The sequence below is a fragment of the Helianthus annuus genome, chromosome 5 (genome assembly GCF_002127325.2).
Source record: "Helianthus annuus cultivar XRQ/B chromosome 5, HanXRQr2.0-SUNRISE, whole genome shotgun sequence".
Classification (NCBI taxonomy): Eukaryota; Viridiplantae; Streptophyta; class Magnoliopsida; order Asterales; family Asteraceae; genus Helianthus; species Helianthus annuus.
In genome coordinates this window covers 27,645,933-27,665,492 of record NC_035437.2, presented here as the reverse complement: position 1 = coordinate 27,665,492, position 19,560 = coordinate 27,645,933, and the positions used below count along the sequence as shown (strand labels likewise).

Below are 19,560 nucleotides of genomic sequence, written 5' to 3'. Positions count from 1 at the left end.
TAGTGGGAATGATTGATCAGAGAGAGAGAGATTAAGAAACTTATCAAAGAAGCTTGATTCAATACTCAATTTAGACCTATGCCACATGTACTGCCACATGGCTGCTGATTTGGCTTAAACCAATGGGTGACAAGTGTCCCCCAATGATTTTGTTTATTATATATATAGATATAGATGTGTGATTCTTTTATTGTCTATTTGTTTATTTAAATATTTGGTAAAAATATTTGCACAATCTATTAAATTTGGATTTAGTATTTGTTTCGCACATCATATAGATGTTCTTTTGTATCAAAAGATAAACCCTAGTAAACTATATATATATATATATACACACACATATAGGGGATCGCTAAAATGAGAACTATCTCGAGTTGTAAGAACCGTGAGAACTACACCGTACGGGGCGAGGTGGACCAAATTTTTTTTCATAAACGTAGATGCGTGTATTATAAACACATTTGTAAAAACAAAAATTCAAAAAAAAAATGTCGTGTGTGTAGTTTTGAGCACCACAAGTTTGTGTTTACGGGTACCGTAAATTTTCCGGTAAGATTTACGGCACCCGTAAACACAAACTTGTGGTGCTCAAAACTACACACACGACATTTTTTTTTTTTGAATTTTTTTTTACAAATGTGTTTATAATACACGCATCTACGTTTATGAAAAAAAATTTTGGTCCAACTAGCCCCGGATCAAGTAGTTCTCACGGATCTTACAACTGGAGGTGGTTCTTATTTTAGCGCAATTCTATATATATATATATATATATATATATATATATATAGAGTTCGGTTAACATACTTCACGGCTTATCATACTTCACGTAGGAGACAACGGTAACCGTCAGATCAGGCTTATAATCACGCATGGGAGCCCTAATCACGCATGGGAGCCATAATCACGCACGTTAAGTTGATCAAAAATGTAATAACGCATGTTATCAGGTGTACGTTAATGTACGTTAAGGCGTGAAGTACATTATACTTTCTCTATATATATATGTGTGTGTGTGTGTGTGTGTAACGTTGCAAGCTACATGCATGTAACTTTGTAAATTACGTATATAATCTTTCTATACTAATAAACAAAAATCCTTTTTGGACACTTGTCATTCTCTGGTAATTTCTCACCCTTATTTTTTATTTATCTCTTTTATTAAATAATAATAATAATATTAAACATCAATTTAACTAAATCTATTTATCTCTTTTGTTTAATTGATTTCTTTTTTAACTCTAAAATTTCAATCTTTGGCAATTTAAGTCTATAGTTTTAATCTTTGGTATTTTAACCCCTTTGATTAATTTGATTTTTCACTTCTAAATCAAAAGTTTTCATATATGAAAAAAAATAAAAACTTACTGGCTTGAGTTTTCTCAGTTTTTATTAATGGTTTTCTCATGAACCTAACCTTTTACATACATACACACACATATATATAAATATCATATATGTATAGGTGTATACGAGTAGAACCAAGAGAGGGGGTTGGTTGATGCGGACATGTGGTGAAGGAGGTAAGATCTCAAGGCAGGTGCCCTTGCTTATTCACGGGAGGGGGTTGGGTCAAAATTGGACTCGAGCCCAAGCGAGTCCAATATAAGATACGTTTACAAGTAACATTCGGATTATATGAATAATTATTCCTGGTCATTGTCTGGTCACTTAATTTATCATAGTCAAATCTATAACATCTAAACACAAATTTATTACAAAACTAGACTTAACATATGTTTAAATTACATAAAAGCCCCAAGCATGCAAATGCCTTTGCAATGTAGCCTATTAACTATGCATATTCTGATTTTAATGTATGACACCCTTTATTAATCATTTCCTATTACTGATGCAATGCAACAAAATGCACCCTTTGAAGCTCCCATTTGTGAACCACTAAAATAGACCAACAAGAGATGGTCATGAACCACCTTGATTCTGCAACCCACCTTATGAACCGGGTGGTCGAGTCTTTATGAAAGTTTCTCATTTTTAACGTCCCCTTTGAATGATCTTGCTTAATCTTTTCTTCCATGGCCAAAATCGCCAAGAAGTTGACTCTCTGGCCGGCTCACCATAAAGATCAGCATTATGTCGAGAAAGTGCCAAGCTTTGCATTGCTGGAGGCGGTGTTGGAGGTGGGATAACCTCTTCTCGTGGTCGGTGTTTTGGTGTTCCTGGTTGCATCTCCCAATCGAAAGGCACCCCTTCATTGGCGGTGCTTCGATAATAAGTCGAAGACGATTGACCAACCGAGTAATCTCTTGAAAGAGCCTTGATGACAGAAGGGGATTGGGGCATCTCAAATGAATCTTGATTTCCCATTTCGTTGTAATAGCAAATGAAGGTGACATATGGGTCTTCTTATAGAGCATATAACAATAGATGTGATAACCACGTTATGATCTAGAGAAAGTAGTTTTATTTATTAATATAAATTAATAATTAATAATTAGTTGTATATGTAATACAAATAAATTATTGTAGCCGACTTTTCAAACATGTAGCCAACCCCACAAATTTAATATAAGTTCTGGTCAGGTGTTAAGGAAACAATACATTAATAATTAATAACTAGTAATAATAGATAGTTATATAATTTTATTTTTATTTTTATTATATTAAAGCATTAATTATGTCATTTTGATGATTGTATAAACATATAATTTAAAAGATTCAAATAAATGGTATAAAGTGATTCATGTGCTTTCTTACAATCTACTGCTAGTGGACTCACTTAAAAAAATGATTAGATTGGAAATGACTATAATGCAAATGGAATATAGTTGACTTTTAAAATGGCTGTTTGAAGAAGCAAAAGATTTTGACCACAACAAATCTATTAAATTATTAGTTGGTAAAGGTTTCTGTTATATACATATGGTGACTTTCATATCTACCAAGTTGACATTCAGAGTCAAACACTTCCTAACTTTTTTAAATATTCTTTTACAATAAATTAAATAGGATTCTTAACCATATTTGAGTTAAATTTGAAAATCCTAATTTGATTATAAAAGTTAGATGAAATCTGAATTTTTTTATCCCTTCTATTTAGGATGTGTACAATATTATCAAACCCTCCTCATTAGTGTGACAATAATCCCCCCACCCCTACAGAGTTCTTGACCTACGGAAGATTGACTCCCAATTTACTAAATTCAAAATATTGAGATGTGTAGTTGAGTGAAAGTGTATTGTATAATTGGGCTTAACGTATATTGCGTACGCTGAGAATGTATAACGTGCGAATTTGTACTTACAACATGTGATTTTTTTGGATAGAAGGTAAAATCGCATGTTGAAAAAAAATAACAAAATTGCATGGTGATTAAAAAAACAAAATCGCATGTTATATATTCACAGCGTATGCAATATACGTTAAGTCCAATTATACGTTAACCAACGCATTGCAGCTGATACCACCTCCACTATTCCCTCACTCAAGCAAATAAGAAGGAACGGAACCTGCCTCTTCCATTACTTTTACCCTTGAATGATAAATTGTTGAATCTCTCTAGTTTAGCATAAGGGCAAATAAAGTCAACAACTTGAAATGTAGGTTATTAAGGTGATCAATCATTTTAGATACACTCTTGCATATTGATTAGCCAATTAACATACCAGTATGTTTACAAACGGTATTACTTTAAAAAAAAAATAAGGTGTACTAGCATGGTGTCGGACGATGAGACAGAGACGACACTTTGCATTGATGTACTTGTTTTTAGTAGTTTTCTTATTCGTTTAATATTTATTGTAGAATCAGTCCTAAGAGAAGTCATTGGTTAGTCCATTTCATTGCGGTATGCATGGTTCGATCGATTTGGTTATTATTCTCGACATATGAATAGTTTAGATGAAATAAACGAACTAAAGGTATAAAAGCTATAAATATATAAACATATGAATAGTTTATATAAACATATGAATAGTTTATATAAACATATGAATATATATAAGTACATGAAATGGATGTATAAACACATGAAATGGAAATATAAATACATGAAATAGGTGTATAAAATATGAAATACACGAACTGAAGGTATAAAAGCTAGATATATATAAACATATGAATAGTTCGGTTCGATTACTTTAGGTTAAATAAGGGTACAAAAAACCGATAACCATTTTTTGGTTAATTCGGTTTCGGTTAATCGGTTATTAGTTAATGCAGTTTTGGTTGATTTTGGTTCGATTTCGTCTGTTTTGGTTCGGTTCCGTTTCAGTTAACGATTCAGTTATTGCTCACCACTAGACATTGTTAATCATGTAACATATCAATTTATTTAATTAAAACAATTAATTAAAACAACTATAGTAATACTATACTCAAATTAAAGAGACTAAAATGCTCGTTTTTTGGTGTAATTTATTTTTAAAAAAACATTAATGTACGAAAAAGTTATGGCTATTTAAAAATCATAAGGGTAATTGGTTTTGCATAAGGAGATAAAATATAAATAATAATAAATTAATGAGTAAATTGCTAAAATCGTCCCTGACGTTTATTCACATTTGCTAGATCCATCCAAAAAGGATTTTTTTCTCATATGAACCACTGAGGTTTCAAAAAGGTTGCTAAATTCATTCAAAATGACTAACACTCTAACAAAACTAACTTGATAGAGGGGTAATTTAGTCATTGTCTTAATTTATTTAATTTACCTTTTTTTAACAGGTTATATATTGCTTCCCACCCTTTTATAAATGTTAAATGTTTATATTTATTTGTTGATAGCCATAATGTTAAATAGTTTGCGGATAAAGAATGTTCATAGGCAAATGTTACAAAAATCTCATTTGCATACTATATTGTTTTCACGACACTTTCACTTTCTGATTGTTTCTTTACCAACCGCCAACTGAAATAATAAGAAAAGCCATTAGTGATTATATTAACCGGGAAACTACATAGATAAACTACAAATTAAGCAACGGATGGATATCCTTGCATGTCTTCCTCATAAACTAGTTCATTAGTTGATGTATGGTGCGCTGTTTCTTTCTTTCTACCTGGTGGTCACATTTTTGCACCTCGAGAAATAACAATATTTCCGTAAGGTTCTTTCTGATGTACCTTTATGATATCACGAGTCGCCAAAACTGCACGTTCAATAATATTTGTCTGTTTTAACATTAAAACCAATATGCATAACACTAGTACCATGTTTATAAGAAACATACCAAGAGTCTGATAAAATAGACAGGCAACTTTTTTATCTGTCCAATCCCAATGCAAGCTGGTTTAGTGATTCGGTTTGAGCACATCCCAGTGTATCAAAATGCGCCTTCAGTTTCCTGTACATCAAACATTTTCAAAAAAGTATGCTGAAACTACTAAAGTGATTGAAGTATATGTTGAGTACTTAAACACTTTTCCTAGAAAGGATGTGAGTCATGAAGATTGGTAAAGAAACAATCTAAAAGTGAAAGTGTCGTGAAAACAATATAGTATGCAAATGAGATTTTTGTAACATTTGCCTATGACCATTCTTTATCCGCAAACTATTTAACATTATGGCTATCAACAAATAAATATAAACATTTAACATTTATAAAAGGGTGGGAACTGTTCAAAAAAAAAGTAAATTAAATAAAGTAAGACAAAGACTAAATTACCACTCTATCAAGTTAGTTTTGTTAGAGTGTTAGTCATTTTGGATGAGTTTAGCAACTTTTTTGAAACCTCGGTGGTTCCTATTAGAAAAAAAAACCTTTTTTGGATGGATCTAGCAAATATGAACAAACGTCAGGGACGATTTTAGCAATTTACTCTAAATTAATTAATCAAAATTTGGTTAAAGATGAGGGATTAAAATGTAATAAAGATGTTGATTAAAATATAATTAATGTTTGAAAGACTAATTACTCTCATTTTAAGGTTATACTTTATGCATTAAACTAAAAAAAATTCTTAACTTTTGAGTATCTTAAAATAATGGTATCATACAAACTCTACTAAGAACTTGAAAATGAATATTGTGTCAGTGAAATTAGTTCAAGTTTTGATTAATTATTGAATGAGGTGAAATGAAAATGAATATGGTGTCAGTTGAATTAATTCAAATTTTGATTAATTATGAATGAGGTGAAAAGTAAATGAAATCTACTATGATTTTGTGAGGGAATTAAAATAAACAATGGTGGAACGAGAAGGAAATATATAGATAAACATTTAAAAGGAAATGAAAAGATGGGCTGGAATTAAAGTGGAATGGGCCACCAATTTAACAAAACCGTAAGCTGTGAATTAAAAGATAATATTTGACTGCATTGGACCTGGAAGTTTGATGCGGCCCAGTCACCATCAGCTGGGCTCAATACCAGGCCCAAAAGGAATTGCAAGAAGCCCGCAAAGCTGTTGGATTGAGATTCAGCTACTTTTGTTAATTTTTGCACGTGTCTTTGAATTTGTCATATGTTTGCATTCAGTTATTTGCTTTCTGTTAGGAGTTAACTAGTGGTATTATGTGACCTTAAAATAAGGAGAAGATGTGCCTTAGTGGTCCATGTTCTCTCGTAAACATGTATCTTTAAATTATGTACTTTGCATTGGAAATTAATGAAGAAAATTGCTCCAAAGTCTCTGTTCTCTTACTGTTATTTTTTAGAGTTTTGCCTACTCTATAGGCTATCTACCAATTGGTGCTTTCATTCCTTCCTTACCCTGCCTCCCAGAAAAGACCCCACCTCCACTGATGAATCCCTTAAGAATTTGTGCGACCAGTTCGCTCAATTTCTGGTCCAAAACGCAACCACAATGCCGAAACCGAAACCCGTTCCATCACCTAATTCGAAGCTTTACAAACATCCATTAAACAACAAACAGACGCCACCAACCGTCTCATTGTATTTCTGCTCAAAACCCATGAAAAGGAGCCTATGAAACCTCCCTCCAGTTCACTTTCATTCACCACCCCACCCGACCACCACAATAACCCCCGTCCACCAAAAATCCTTCTCCCAACATTCGACGGATCCAACCCCTTGGATTGGATTTTCCAAGCTAAAAATTACTTCAGCTATTATCGTATTCCGGACACCTACAAGCTTCAGTTAACGGTGTTTCACTTCACCGGAGAGGCTTTAAGTTGGTACAAATACCTCGCCAATAACAAGCTACTCGGTACATGGCCTGAATTCTCCCGGGCTCTTGAACTACGGTTTGGCCCCTCTGATTATGAAAATCATAAAGCTGCCCTTTTTAAACTTAAACAAACCACTTCCGTCGTGGCTTATCAGGCAGAATTTGAACGGTTATGCAACTGCATCACAAGCCTTCCCACTGAAGCCTTGCTGAACTGTTATCTTTCTAGCCTCAAACCCGATATTCTCGCCGAGCTCTCCATCTTAAAACCCACATCACTTCATCAAGCTTATGGACTGTCAAAGCGGGTTGAAGATAAACTCTCCCTGGCCAAACAAAATACCTTCCAGCCTCATTCGTTTTTCAGCAAAAATACCACAAACTCCACTCCCAATCCCGTGACACCTCCACCGTCCACCAAACCGAACACCACACCACACCACTCCTTCCTACTCCCAAACCAACCCTACCATTTACCAAACTCTCCATTGATGCCCTACAAAAACATCGTAGTGAGGGACTGTGTTTCAAGTGCCCGGAGAAATACTTTCCAGGCCACAAATGTAATCCCCCTCAATTTTTGATGGTTGTGGATTACGATGACGATGCCAACTTCGACCCACTCCAAAATGACGACTCCATTGACGCTCCAAACACTGATTCCAGAATTAGTTTTTCTCCCTATCATCTGCTTCATACTTCGGTATCTCCTCACCACAAGCTTTGCGAGTCACTAGCTTTATCAATCAGAAACCCATTCAAGTTCTTATCGATACGGGGAGCACACAGAACATTATCCAACCAAGGTTAGTGTCGTACTTGAAATTACAAAGCCAAACGATTCCAGGATTTTCGGTCATGGTGGGTAATAGTGAAAATTTGTAGTGCAATACGATGTGCCCTAAGCTAGAGGTATATCTGTCAGATACTCCTTTTGAAATCCCTGTGTTTATTTTGCCAATTGAAGGGGCTGACCTTATATTGGGCTTAGCCTGGTTGCGAACCCTAGGCCCAATTTTGGCAGACTTTGCATACCCCAACTGACCTTTAATATGGGCCAAAAAGCCATTACTTTGAAAGGTAAAGCCCATCATAGCTCAGTATCTCCTTCAACCCTACACACCTTAATTGCAAAAAAGTGCGTAGCTTCAGTTCATGCTCTGTTTCTTCTTAGCCACACTCCAACGCCACCCACAACCACAACTCTCCACCATTCCGATCCACATGTCTCCGAATTACTTCATATTTTTAAACATATCTTCTCAAAGCCTACCTCATTACCTCCTCATCGACTTCAAGATCACCAAATTCCTACCCTTCCAATGTCCAACCCCGTTAATGTTCGACCGTATCATTATCCACAATACCAAAAGGAAATCATGACTTCTTTAATTCAGGATATGTTGAAAGATGGGGTTATCAAACCGAGTAACAGCCCATACTCCTCCCCAGTTTTATTGGTCCGAAAGAAAGACGGCTCGTGGAGATTTTGTGTAGACTATCGAGCTTTAAATGCCATCATAGTGAAAGACTGATTTCTAATACCTACCGTGGATGATTTACTAGATGAATTACATGGTGCCACCATTTTTTCCAAAATTGATCTCACATATGGCTATCATCAGATTCGTCTTGCAGAATCGGATACCCATAAAACGACGTTTCGCACGGTCGATGGTCACTGCGAACTTTTAGTTATGCCCTTCGGGCTATCAAATGCACCATCCACTTTCCAGGCCACAATGAATGACGTTTTTCGAAACGCATTACGCAGGTACGTGCTCGTTTTTTTCGACGACATTTTGATCTACAGTGTCACTCATGATCAACATTACCAGCATTTACATTCAGTCTTTCAAACATTGGCCAATAACAATTTTTTGCCAAGCCATCCAAGTGCATTTTCGCAGTGGATTCCATTTCATATTTGGGCCATATTATCTCCTCTAAAGGGGTGGAAGCCGAACCTGACAAGTTACAAGCAATACAAAATTAGCCCACACCATCGTCCTTAACCAACCTTCGGGGATTTTTGGGTTTAATGGGGTATTACTGCCATTTTGTACGTGATTATGCTCGGCTTGCAGCCCACTTACTGACATCCTAAAAAACCAGCCTTCAAATGGACCCCAGAAGCCTCAATTGCCTTCGACAAATTGAAATCCTCAATGGTATCCCTCATTACCTTGACTCTTCCAAACTTTACTAGACCCTTTGATGTCACAACCGATGCATCCAATGTCGCTATAGGGGTTGTACTTTCACAAGGGGACCGTCCCATAGCATTTTTTAGCAAAAAGATGTGCCCAAGAATGCAAGCTTCTTCGGCGTAAGTTCGTGAACTCTATGCAATTACCGAAGCCGTGAAGAAGTGGCGACAATACTTGCTGGGTCAGAAATTTAACATTTTTACGGATCAACGAAGTTTGAACATCTTTTATCTCAGGTGGTTCAAACACCAGAACAATACCGGTGGGCCACGAAGTTACTAGGTTTCGACTTCGAGATTTTTTACAAACCAGGTAAAGAAAATAAAGTGGCAGATTCCCTTAGTCGCATCGAGAATCCTGTTATGTTTGCCACCTCTTTTTCCACTCCGGTGTGGCTCAATGTTTTGAAGGAGTATTACAAGTCAGATGTGGGGTTTGACTTTGCTGCTACAATGTTAAAAAACAATACAGGTTCGAGTCATTTCCAATTTAAAGATGGGCTACTTTTTCATGAAAGCAAACTTTTCATTCAAGAGTGTAATAATATTCGTGAGCTGCTACTTTGTGAATATCACAACTCAACAATTGGAGGGCATTCGGGTATCAAGGCAACTATGAAGCGTCTTTCAGCTGTCTTTACCTGGCCAAAACTTAAAGCATCAGTCTTCGACTTCATCCCAAAGTGCCAGGTGTGTCAACAAGTTAAATACCCAAACCATAAACCGTATGGTGTTTTGCAGCCGCTACCGATTCCGTCCACGGTATGGCAAGACATTTCCATGGATTTTATCACCCACCTGCCTTTGTCTCAAGGGAAGTCGGCTATATCGGTGATTGTTGACCGATACTCCAAATTTGCTCACTTTATTGCACTACCACCAAAGTATGGAGCGGTCTCGCTTGCAACACTGTTTTTGCAAAATGTTTATAAACTGCACGGTTTTCCTAAATCCATTGTCTCAGACGGTGACTCTATATTTCTAAGCAAGTTTTGGCAGGAGATGTTTAAACAGGTTGGCACAAAGCTGAATTTTTCAACCGCTTATCACCCACAATCGGATGGACAAACCGAATGGTGAATCGTTGCTTACAAACGTACCTCAGATCATTTACAAGTGACGAACCTCACAATTGGAGCAGATATTTGTACCTTGCTGAATTCTGGTACAATACTTCGCATCTGTAACGCTCCGCATTTCCGCACTTTCTTATTTTAGCAAGTCATGTTGTACTTTCCATATTTAGACGCTTGTACTCTCATTGTAACCTACTTTCGTTCCGCTTGTAATTCGACACTATTGATCATAATGAAAACGAAACTACTTTGGTGTATTCATATTATGTGCAACTGTTAATCGGTTTCTCGTTTGAACGAAATATTATTCAAGGATTCTTGATTCTATATTTATCGGCACTTGATACTCGTTAAACTAGTTGAAACTATTAAAATGATGAGATTCGGATCCTAAATCTCGAAACTCGAAAGCTTTGTGAAACGAATAAACGTTTAAAGATTTTTATTCGTTATAAATATGGTCATTATTCAAATTTAAACTAATTAAATTAATTAATCTTGTTATTTTAAAGTTTATTTTTATTAATAAACTAGTTAATCTCGTTAGATATTAAAGTTAGTAAACTAGCTTAGTTAGTTTAAACTAAAATGTTAGTTTTCTTTTAATATAACTTGGTTATTTAATAGTTCAGGGGTGAGTTATGCAATTTTTGAAAGTGTAAAAGTTGCAGGGACCATTGGGTAATATGCTGAAAGCATAAGGTTAGGTTTAAATCACAAAAACAAGGGAAATAAAAAGGATGCAGACCACGGGACTCGAACCCGGGTCTGTACACTCACACACACGCGCCTTAACCACACAGATGTGGTCTTCACTTTGTGTAGAACCCAGGCCGCAAATCTTTTATACACTCATTAAAATGGGCCTGGCAGCGCGACCAGACCCCTCTTCAGCTCCATTTTAGCGCGAATTCTTATGTTTTTTTGAGTTTTAAACCAATTTTTAACATTAAATACACAACCACTACCTAACCTAAACCTTCCCTATAAATACCACACATAATCCAAGCTTTCTACACTTTGCTAATCACTCCAAACTCTCCTAAATTCGTCATTAATCAGCTGATTATCACAAATTCGAGCAGATTGTTACTACTTCACAAAAGTGAGCATAACTTCTTCATTTCTTATCCGTTTTGCCTCATTCTTTTTCCTGTATGCTTGGATTGAACTTAGCTTCGATTCCATGGGTTTTTCACAGTAAATAAGTCCCTGGAATGTCGCCAAAAAGGCTCCAAAGTTCACTGTTCATTTCTGATTTCATCTAATCTTTACTAAACTTGTTCAACTTGAGTCTAACTAATCTCAAACCTATGTCCTTATACTTATAACCACTTCTATGGTTAGTTAGGCTTAAAAACAAGGTTGAGACATTCAAAATCAGAGGTTAAACCTCATATACATTTTGTTTTGCTTAGGGTTTTTCAACCCACAAGTGATGTTCAAGCTCAAAGCTTGATGTAGGTGTGATTGAGAATTAACTTGGGTTGTCCTACATAAAATCCACACATTTCTTGATGATTTATTATAGATTAGTTGTTTATGTGCTTGTATTACTTGCAAGTTCATGACCCTCCTTGAATGTTTTTACATCAAGTGTAGTGGTGAACAATTAGAGGTGCCTAAATGGAAGACTTCTCTTCCTACCTCCTACATGATTTCCATGAAACTTAGAGGTACCTAAATGAAGACTTCGATCTTCTACCTCATGCTTGACTTATATGATATACTATACTCTATATAATACTTATGTAATATTCGAACAAACCGAACATTTGATGATGAACAAGTGGACATTGTCAAATTAGTAAGTTATCATCTAAACATCATATGTGATGGATGATTATTTTTCATATTGCTATGTTTATGTTACTTAAATTCCGAAATCTATAATCTTCCGTTATTTCCCCAAACTCATACATCTATGTTCCTTTGTGTAGAAGGACAAGGTGCTCCAAACTAAACAACCAACACCACTTGCGGGATTCAAGTAGGAAAGCTAGCAAAAACCGTGAGCATACTCAATCCCTTTTACCTTTCTATCACTTTGGGTGCAACATGTATATTATACAAACTACACTTCACTTTGAAACTATTTTAAACGAACTCTATCCATTGTTGAAACATGAAACTATGTGTGATGCTTGTTAATCTCGTATGCCATGTATACTATTTGTGTTGATATATGCTCATTAACTTTGCTAGCCTACCTTAACAATTATAGCGCTATAGGATTAACGCACCGCCCACGATACTTAGGGTATTGTTAAGTTAAACATGTAACCTCCCGCGATACTATGGGATAGGCAAAATTAAACGCGTTGGAAACTTGGGTTTGAACATATTGTTACACAATCTAGGCATACTAGTAAATCGCATATTATGATTCATGTGGATATGAGCAACTTTTAGTCTATATTATTCTATGTAAACAAACTTGTATGCTTGCCAACTTTTTGTTGATATATTTTAATACATGTTGCAGGTTGATAGTTTGATGATGATGCGATGAAGAACAAAGATTAGGTGGACTTAGATACACACCTAAATTTAGTTTATATTTTGATGTTATTTTTTGTTGACCAATGTTGTATTTCCTTGGAATTTTGTATGACATTTAGTCCATTTATGAAATTTGAATTTTAATTATATTGTCACATAGTGTTATGATGTCTCTTGCAATCTATTTCGTCACATCCCGATGTTTCCGCCATCGGTCGGGGTGTGACAGCATCATTTAGCAATTAACATGTCGCCCTTTCAAGCATTATATGGCAGACCTGTTCCAGATGCAAATCGTTACATAGCTGGTACATCGGACACGGCTTCCATCGATGCGACTATGATGGAGCACGACCGTTTAAGGAAACTACTTACAACAAATCTGAAACATGCTCAGCAACGGATGCTAAGTTTGACAAAGGCCCAACGATTGGACAAGGAATTTCAGCTTGGTGATATGGCTTTCTTGAGACTGCATGATTACAGACAAACCTCAGTGGCCAATAGGCAATCAAAGAAGTTATCACGACGTTTTTATGGTCCCTTCTGGGTGGTGGAACGCATCGGGGCAGTAGCGTATAAACTTGATTTACCAGCAGACGCACGTATCCATCTGGTGTTTCATGTTTCATTACTCAAGCAAGCATTTGGCAGTCCACCTGTTGTTCCATTACCACAAATAGAAAGTAACGGAGATGACGTGTGGATACCAGAATCAATTTTGGACCACCACTGGAATGCATCAAAAATTCAAGTCTTGGTCACTTGGCAAAACAGACTTATGGAGGAAGCTACATGGGAGCACATCGACGAGCTGCTGACACATTTTCCAGCCTTCACACCTGCTATTGATTATGTTTCATAGCTCGAGGACGAGCTGAATGTTAAGGGGGGAGCAGTTGATGCGGCCCAGTCATCATCATGGATCGCCAAACCAAGCAGCTCAGACGCTCGCACATTCCTATCGTGAAAGTCCGATGGGAAGGCAAACGAGGCGCAGAGTTCACTTGGGAACTCGAAAGCGACATGAGGGTGAAGTACCCGCAGTTGTTTGTTACAGCTTCGGCCTAATTTCGGGACGAAATTCCCTCAACTAGGGGAGGCTGTAACACCCCGTGTTTCGAAAGTCAAAGTCAAAGTCAAGATTAAAGTCAAAGGAAGAAAAGATTGCTAATTGCAATCTGTCTCTCCTTGCTCAATTCCTGTTTTGACTTCTTTGACTCGTAGATTAGTCTATTTTATTTTCGCTTAGTTGTATTATGTGGAGTATCTATAAAGAATCGCAGTAATCGATGTATACTTATCGCTATGAATCGCCTTACGACTGTGAACTTTAGGAAGTAACAGTGCGATAAAGTCAACTAAACGCTAATCGAACTAATCTAATCAATATCGCTATCGCAATCGCACTCGCAACTCGAATTACGCATTTTGGTTATTGTTATACGTGTGTGTGTGCCTTATGTGTTACTTGTGCATGTTTACCTATGTTATGTGTGGTAATCAATCGAAACGCACTCGAACTCAATCGCAATCGAATCGGAAACGCTTAACGAATACGAAATAAGGATGCTTGTATGTAGATATAGTATGATAATTGGTGGAGAAGAGATAGCGCAAGATATGAGTAGTTGGGATTAAAAGTAATTTGACTAGAAAACTCTATCGCATCCCAACGCTCGCAATCGAAATCGAAACGGCAAAACTCGTCGCACCGAACGCTCAAATCAAGCGACCGATCGATCAGGCAACCAGCCGATCGACCAGTCGTCCGATCGGACAGGCTGTCCGATCGAGCTGCCTGGCCGATCGACCAGCCCTTTCCTCTTTGGGTAACTCTATAAATACCTCCTGTCACTTTCACACTTTCTACTTTTGGCAACTCTCTGTCCGACCAGCGCCTTCACCTTGCTTTTTCTCCAATTTCTCTCAAATCCGGTAAGATCTCGTCCTAAATCTTGTACTTTCTTGATCTACACGCACTCCTACACCTTTCTATCTTTTGAATCTTAACTTTTAACCGTGAAATCATCAAGATTCAAGGTGTTCTAGGATGACGTCATCATGTGTTCTTAAAGAACTTCATGTTTTTGGCCTCAATCCACCAAGAACAACTTAGATCTAACCGATTTCCACATAAACTAACAAAGATCTTTCATAGATCTAAACATCTTCACCATAAAAAGGATTGAAAGATGGTTTTTCTAACTTTCTTTCAACTCTTTTACACTCAATGTCTTCAAAACCGGTAGAAACGGAGCTGGTGCCGACCTACTACTCATTCTAGTGGTTGTGCGGCTCGAGATCCGGGTTCTATCCACGAGGTTCACCGATTTCGGGTTAAACGTGAAACACCGTCCCGAACAGTTCACTAATCGGATTTGGGTGATTCCTGCCCGATCAGGAGAACCAAGTATTGACAAAGTTTCTGTTGTTTGGCGCGATATCACAACACCTCGATAAAAACGACAAACAATCAAAAACAACCAAGTGTAAGACGAACAGGTCGACCAGGACGGAGTGTCGTCTGATCGGACTGCTGTCCGATCGAACAGCCAATCCGATCGACTGGCCAAACCGAACGACTTGCACCTTGGGTCCCACACTTAAACTATTCACCAACATTTGAAGTCTAATCGTTGAACGAGTTGTTGTCCGATCGAACTACCATCCGATCGGGTTAACCGCTCGAACGTGTGACCATTAGACTTCAACACTTAAACAATTTTCAACATATTCAATGCACTAGGAATACCACCCGATCGAACTGCTGTCCGATCGAGTGACAACCTGCTGTGAACTTGTTCTCACTGAGGTGCCCAACCGAACGGGTTGCCGGCCGATCGAACGACCGTCCGATCGACCGACCTGAAAGGTAGAGATACCTCAATGTTTTAAAATGCTACAACAAAAACTTCAAAAGTCAAACCATCATACACAAACACATCCTTCCTAAAGAAAGAAACAATCCACTCGAACGGCCATCCGACCGGACAGCCGTCCGAACGGATTGTCACTCGCACGATCAGCTGTCTGATCGGACTACCATCCGATCGACCAGTTGTTCGACCCATCAACACTTGTAACCTTTTATGCGTCACTTATCGTAATGCTATCGAACTATTCAGGCTAACCTTACTCCCAAGCGCTCCCTTCAATCCATCAACTGCTGTGAGTATACTCGATCCCTTTTTGCTTTATGCACTTTTAGGTGTTACATATGTTACTTATACGAAATCACATTGAACACACTACGCAATACTTTTAACGCTAACTGTTACCGCATGTTATACGTGACTTAATGAATGCTTGTTTGTTATGTTTACACATGGAATGCTGTCTACTGCCTTAGCAACGATAGTACTATAGTTTGGACTCAGTACCCATTCACTCGGGGATTGTTAAGGACAATTATTTGCATGGATTACAGTGCCAGTCATTGGTATCGATAGGTTCATGTCGCTAACTAACATGCTTCGTTTTACTCAGTGTACGTGCTGGTTACGCGTAAACTATTTCGAACTCTATATGCTATTATCAAACTTGTATACTCGCCTTTACACTATGTGTATTGACTTTTATTTTAACGTATGTGACAGGTGCTTAAGGTGTCTATTTGCTAGGAAATCAAGGCTAGGAAAGAGTCTTAGAGACCAACAAATAGTTGTCTGTACTAATGAAACCTGAGTTGTCGGAACAGAACAATTTGCCTAGATTTGTACTGTAATAATTACATTATCTTATATGACATGGTATGGGACGTGTTACTTAAAATATTTGGTAAATGTAATTGTTATGGAAACTTCTGGACAATTTGTTTCGCTCAGTGCCGCGCCCCGATGTTTCCGCCATCGGTTGGGGTGTGACAGTTAAGTAGTGGCATTATGTGACCTTGAAATAAGGAGAAGATGTGCCTTAGTGGTCCATGTTCTCTCGTAAACATGCATCTTTAAATTCTGTACTTTGCATTGGAAATTAACAAAGAAAATTGCTCCAAAGTCTCTGTTCTCTTACTGTTATTTCTTGGAGTTTTGCCTACTCTATAGGCTACCCACCAATTGGTGTTTTCATTCCTTCCTTACCATGCCTCCCAGAAAAGACCCCACCTCCACTAATGAATCCCTTCAGAATTTGTGCGACCAGTTCACTCAATTTCTGGTCCAAAATGCAACCCACAATGCCGAAATCGAAACCCGTTCCATCACCCAATTCGAAGCCTTACAAACATCCATTAAACAACAAACAGACTCCACTAACCGTCTCATTGAATTTCTGGTCAAAACCCATGAAAAAGAGCCTATGAAACCTCCCTCCAGTTCACTTTCGTTCACCACCCCACCCGACCACCACAATAACCCTCGTCCACCAAAAATCCTTCTCCCAACATTCGACGGATCCAACCCCTTGGATTGGATTTTCCAAGCTGAAAATTACTTCAGCTATTATCGTATTCCGGAAACCGACAAGCTTCAGTTAGCGGTGTTTCACTTCACCGGAGAGGCTTTAAGTTGGTACAAATACCTCGCCAATAACAAGCTACTCGGTACGTGGCCTAAATTCTCCCGGGCTCTCGAACTACGGTTCGGCCCCTCTGATTATGAAAATCATCTAGCTACCCTTTTTAAACTTAAGCAAACCACTTTCGTTGCATATTGATTAGTCAATTAACATACCAATATGTTTCAGTATTACTTTAAAAATAATTAAGGTGTACCAGCATGGTGTCGGGCGATGCAGCGGAGACGACACTTTGCATTGATGTACTTGTTTTTAGTAGTTTTCTTATTCGTTTAATATTTATTGTAGAATCAGTCCTAAGAGAAGTCATTGGTTAGTCCATTTCATTGCGGTATGCATGGTTCGGTCGGTTTGGTTATTATTCGCGACATATGAATAGTTTAGATGAAATAAACGAACTAAAGGTATAAAAGCTAGAAATATATAAACATATGAATAGTTTATATAAACATATGAATATATAAGTACATGAAGTGGATGTATAAACACATGAAACGGAAATATAAATACATGAAATAGGTGTATAAAGTAAGAAATACACGAACTGAAGGTATAAAAGTTAGAAATATATAAACATATGAATAGTTCGGTTTTATTACTTTTGGTTAAATAAGGGTACAAAAAAACCAATAACCTTTTTTTGGTTAATTCGGTTTCAGTTAATCGGTTATCAGTAAATGTAGTTTTGGTTGATTTTGGTTCGATTTTGTCTGTTTTGGTTCGGTTCCGTTTCGGTTAACGATTCAGTTATTGCTCACCACTAGACATTGTTAATCACGTAACATATCAATTTATTTAATTAAAACAACTATAGCAATATTATACTCAAATTAAAGAGACTAAAATGCTCATTTTTTTGGTGTAATTTATTTTTATAAAAATATTAATGTACGAAAAAGTTATGGCTATTTAAAAATCATGAGGGTAATTAGTTTTGCATAAGGAGATAAAGTATAAATAATAATTAATTAATTAATCAGAATTTGGTTAAAGATAAGGGATTTAAATGTAATAAAGATGCTGATTAAAATATATTTAATGTTTGAAAGACTAATTACTCTCATTTTAGAATTATACTTTATGCATTAAACTAAAAAAAATTCTTAACTTTGGAGTATTTTAAAATAATTGTACCATACAAACTCTGCTAAGAACTTGAAAATGAATATTGTGTCAGTGGAATTATTTCAAGTTTTGATTAATTATTGAATGAGGTGAAATGAAAATGAATATGGTGTCAGTTGAATTAATTCAAATTTTGATTAATTATGAATGAGGTGAAAAGTAAATGAAATCTACTGTGATTTTGCGAGGGAATTAAAATAAACAGTGGTGGAACGAGAAGGAAATATATAGATAAACATTTAAAAGGAAAGGAAAAGATGGGCTGGAATTAAAGTGGAATGGGCCACCAATTTAACAAAACCGTAGGCTGTGAATTAAAAGATAATACTTGACTGCATTGGGCCTGGAAGTTTGATGCGGCCCAGTCGGCATCAGCTGGGCTCAATACCAGGCCCAAAAGGAATTGCAGGAAGCCCGCAAAGCTATTGGATAGAGATTTAGCTACTTTTGTTAATTTTTGCACGTGTCTTTAAATTTGTCATATGTGATATGTTTGCATTCAGTTATTTGCTTTCTGTTAGGAGTTAACTAGTGGCATTATGTGACCTTGAAATAAGGAGAAGATGTGCCTTAGTGATCCATGTTCTCTCGTAAACATGCATCTTTAAATTCTGTACTTTGCATTGGAAATTAACAAAGAAAATTGCTCCAAAGTCTTCTGTTCTCTTACTGTTATTTCTTGGAGTTTTGCCTACTCTATAGGCTACCTACCAATTGGTGCTTTCATTCCTTCCTTACCATGCCTCCCAGAAAAGACCCCACCTCCACTGATGAATCCCTTTAGAATTTGTGCGACTAGTTCACTCAATTTCTGGTCCAAAACGCAACCCACAATGCCGAAACCGCAACCCGTTCCATCACCCAACTCGAAGCTTTACAAACATCCATTAAACAACAAACAGACTCCACCAACCGTCTCATTGAATTTCTGGTCAAAACCCATGAAAAAGAGCCTATGAAACCTCCCTCCAGTTCACTTTCGTTTACCGCCCCACCCGACCACCACAATAACCCTCGTCCACCAAAAATCCTTC

At 36.9% G+C, this 19,560-nt stretch overlaps 1 protein-coding gene across 1 annotated transcript; it reads left to right on the top strand.

The window, feature by feature from the left end:
- The first annotated feature begins 13,130 nt into the window (after positions 1 to 13,130).
- LOC110943173 lies at positions 13,131 to 13,748 on the top strand. Its single transcript, XM_022184928.1, has one exon. The coding sequence runs from the start codon at positions 13,131 to 13,133 to the stop codon at positions 13,746 to 13,748; it is 618 nt and encodes a 205-aa protein (XP_022040620.1).
- Positions 13,749 to 19,560: the final 5,812 nt, after the last annotated feature.

Coding starts and splice junctions, on each gene's coding strand:
- LOC110943173 (XM_022184928.1), top strand. CDS start 13,131: ATGTCGCCCTTTCAAGCATTATATGGCAGACCTGTTCCAGATGCAAAT.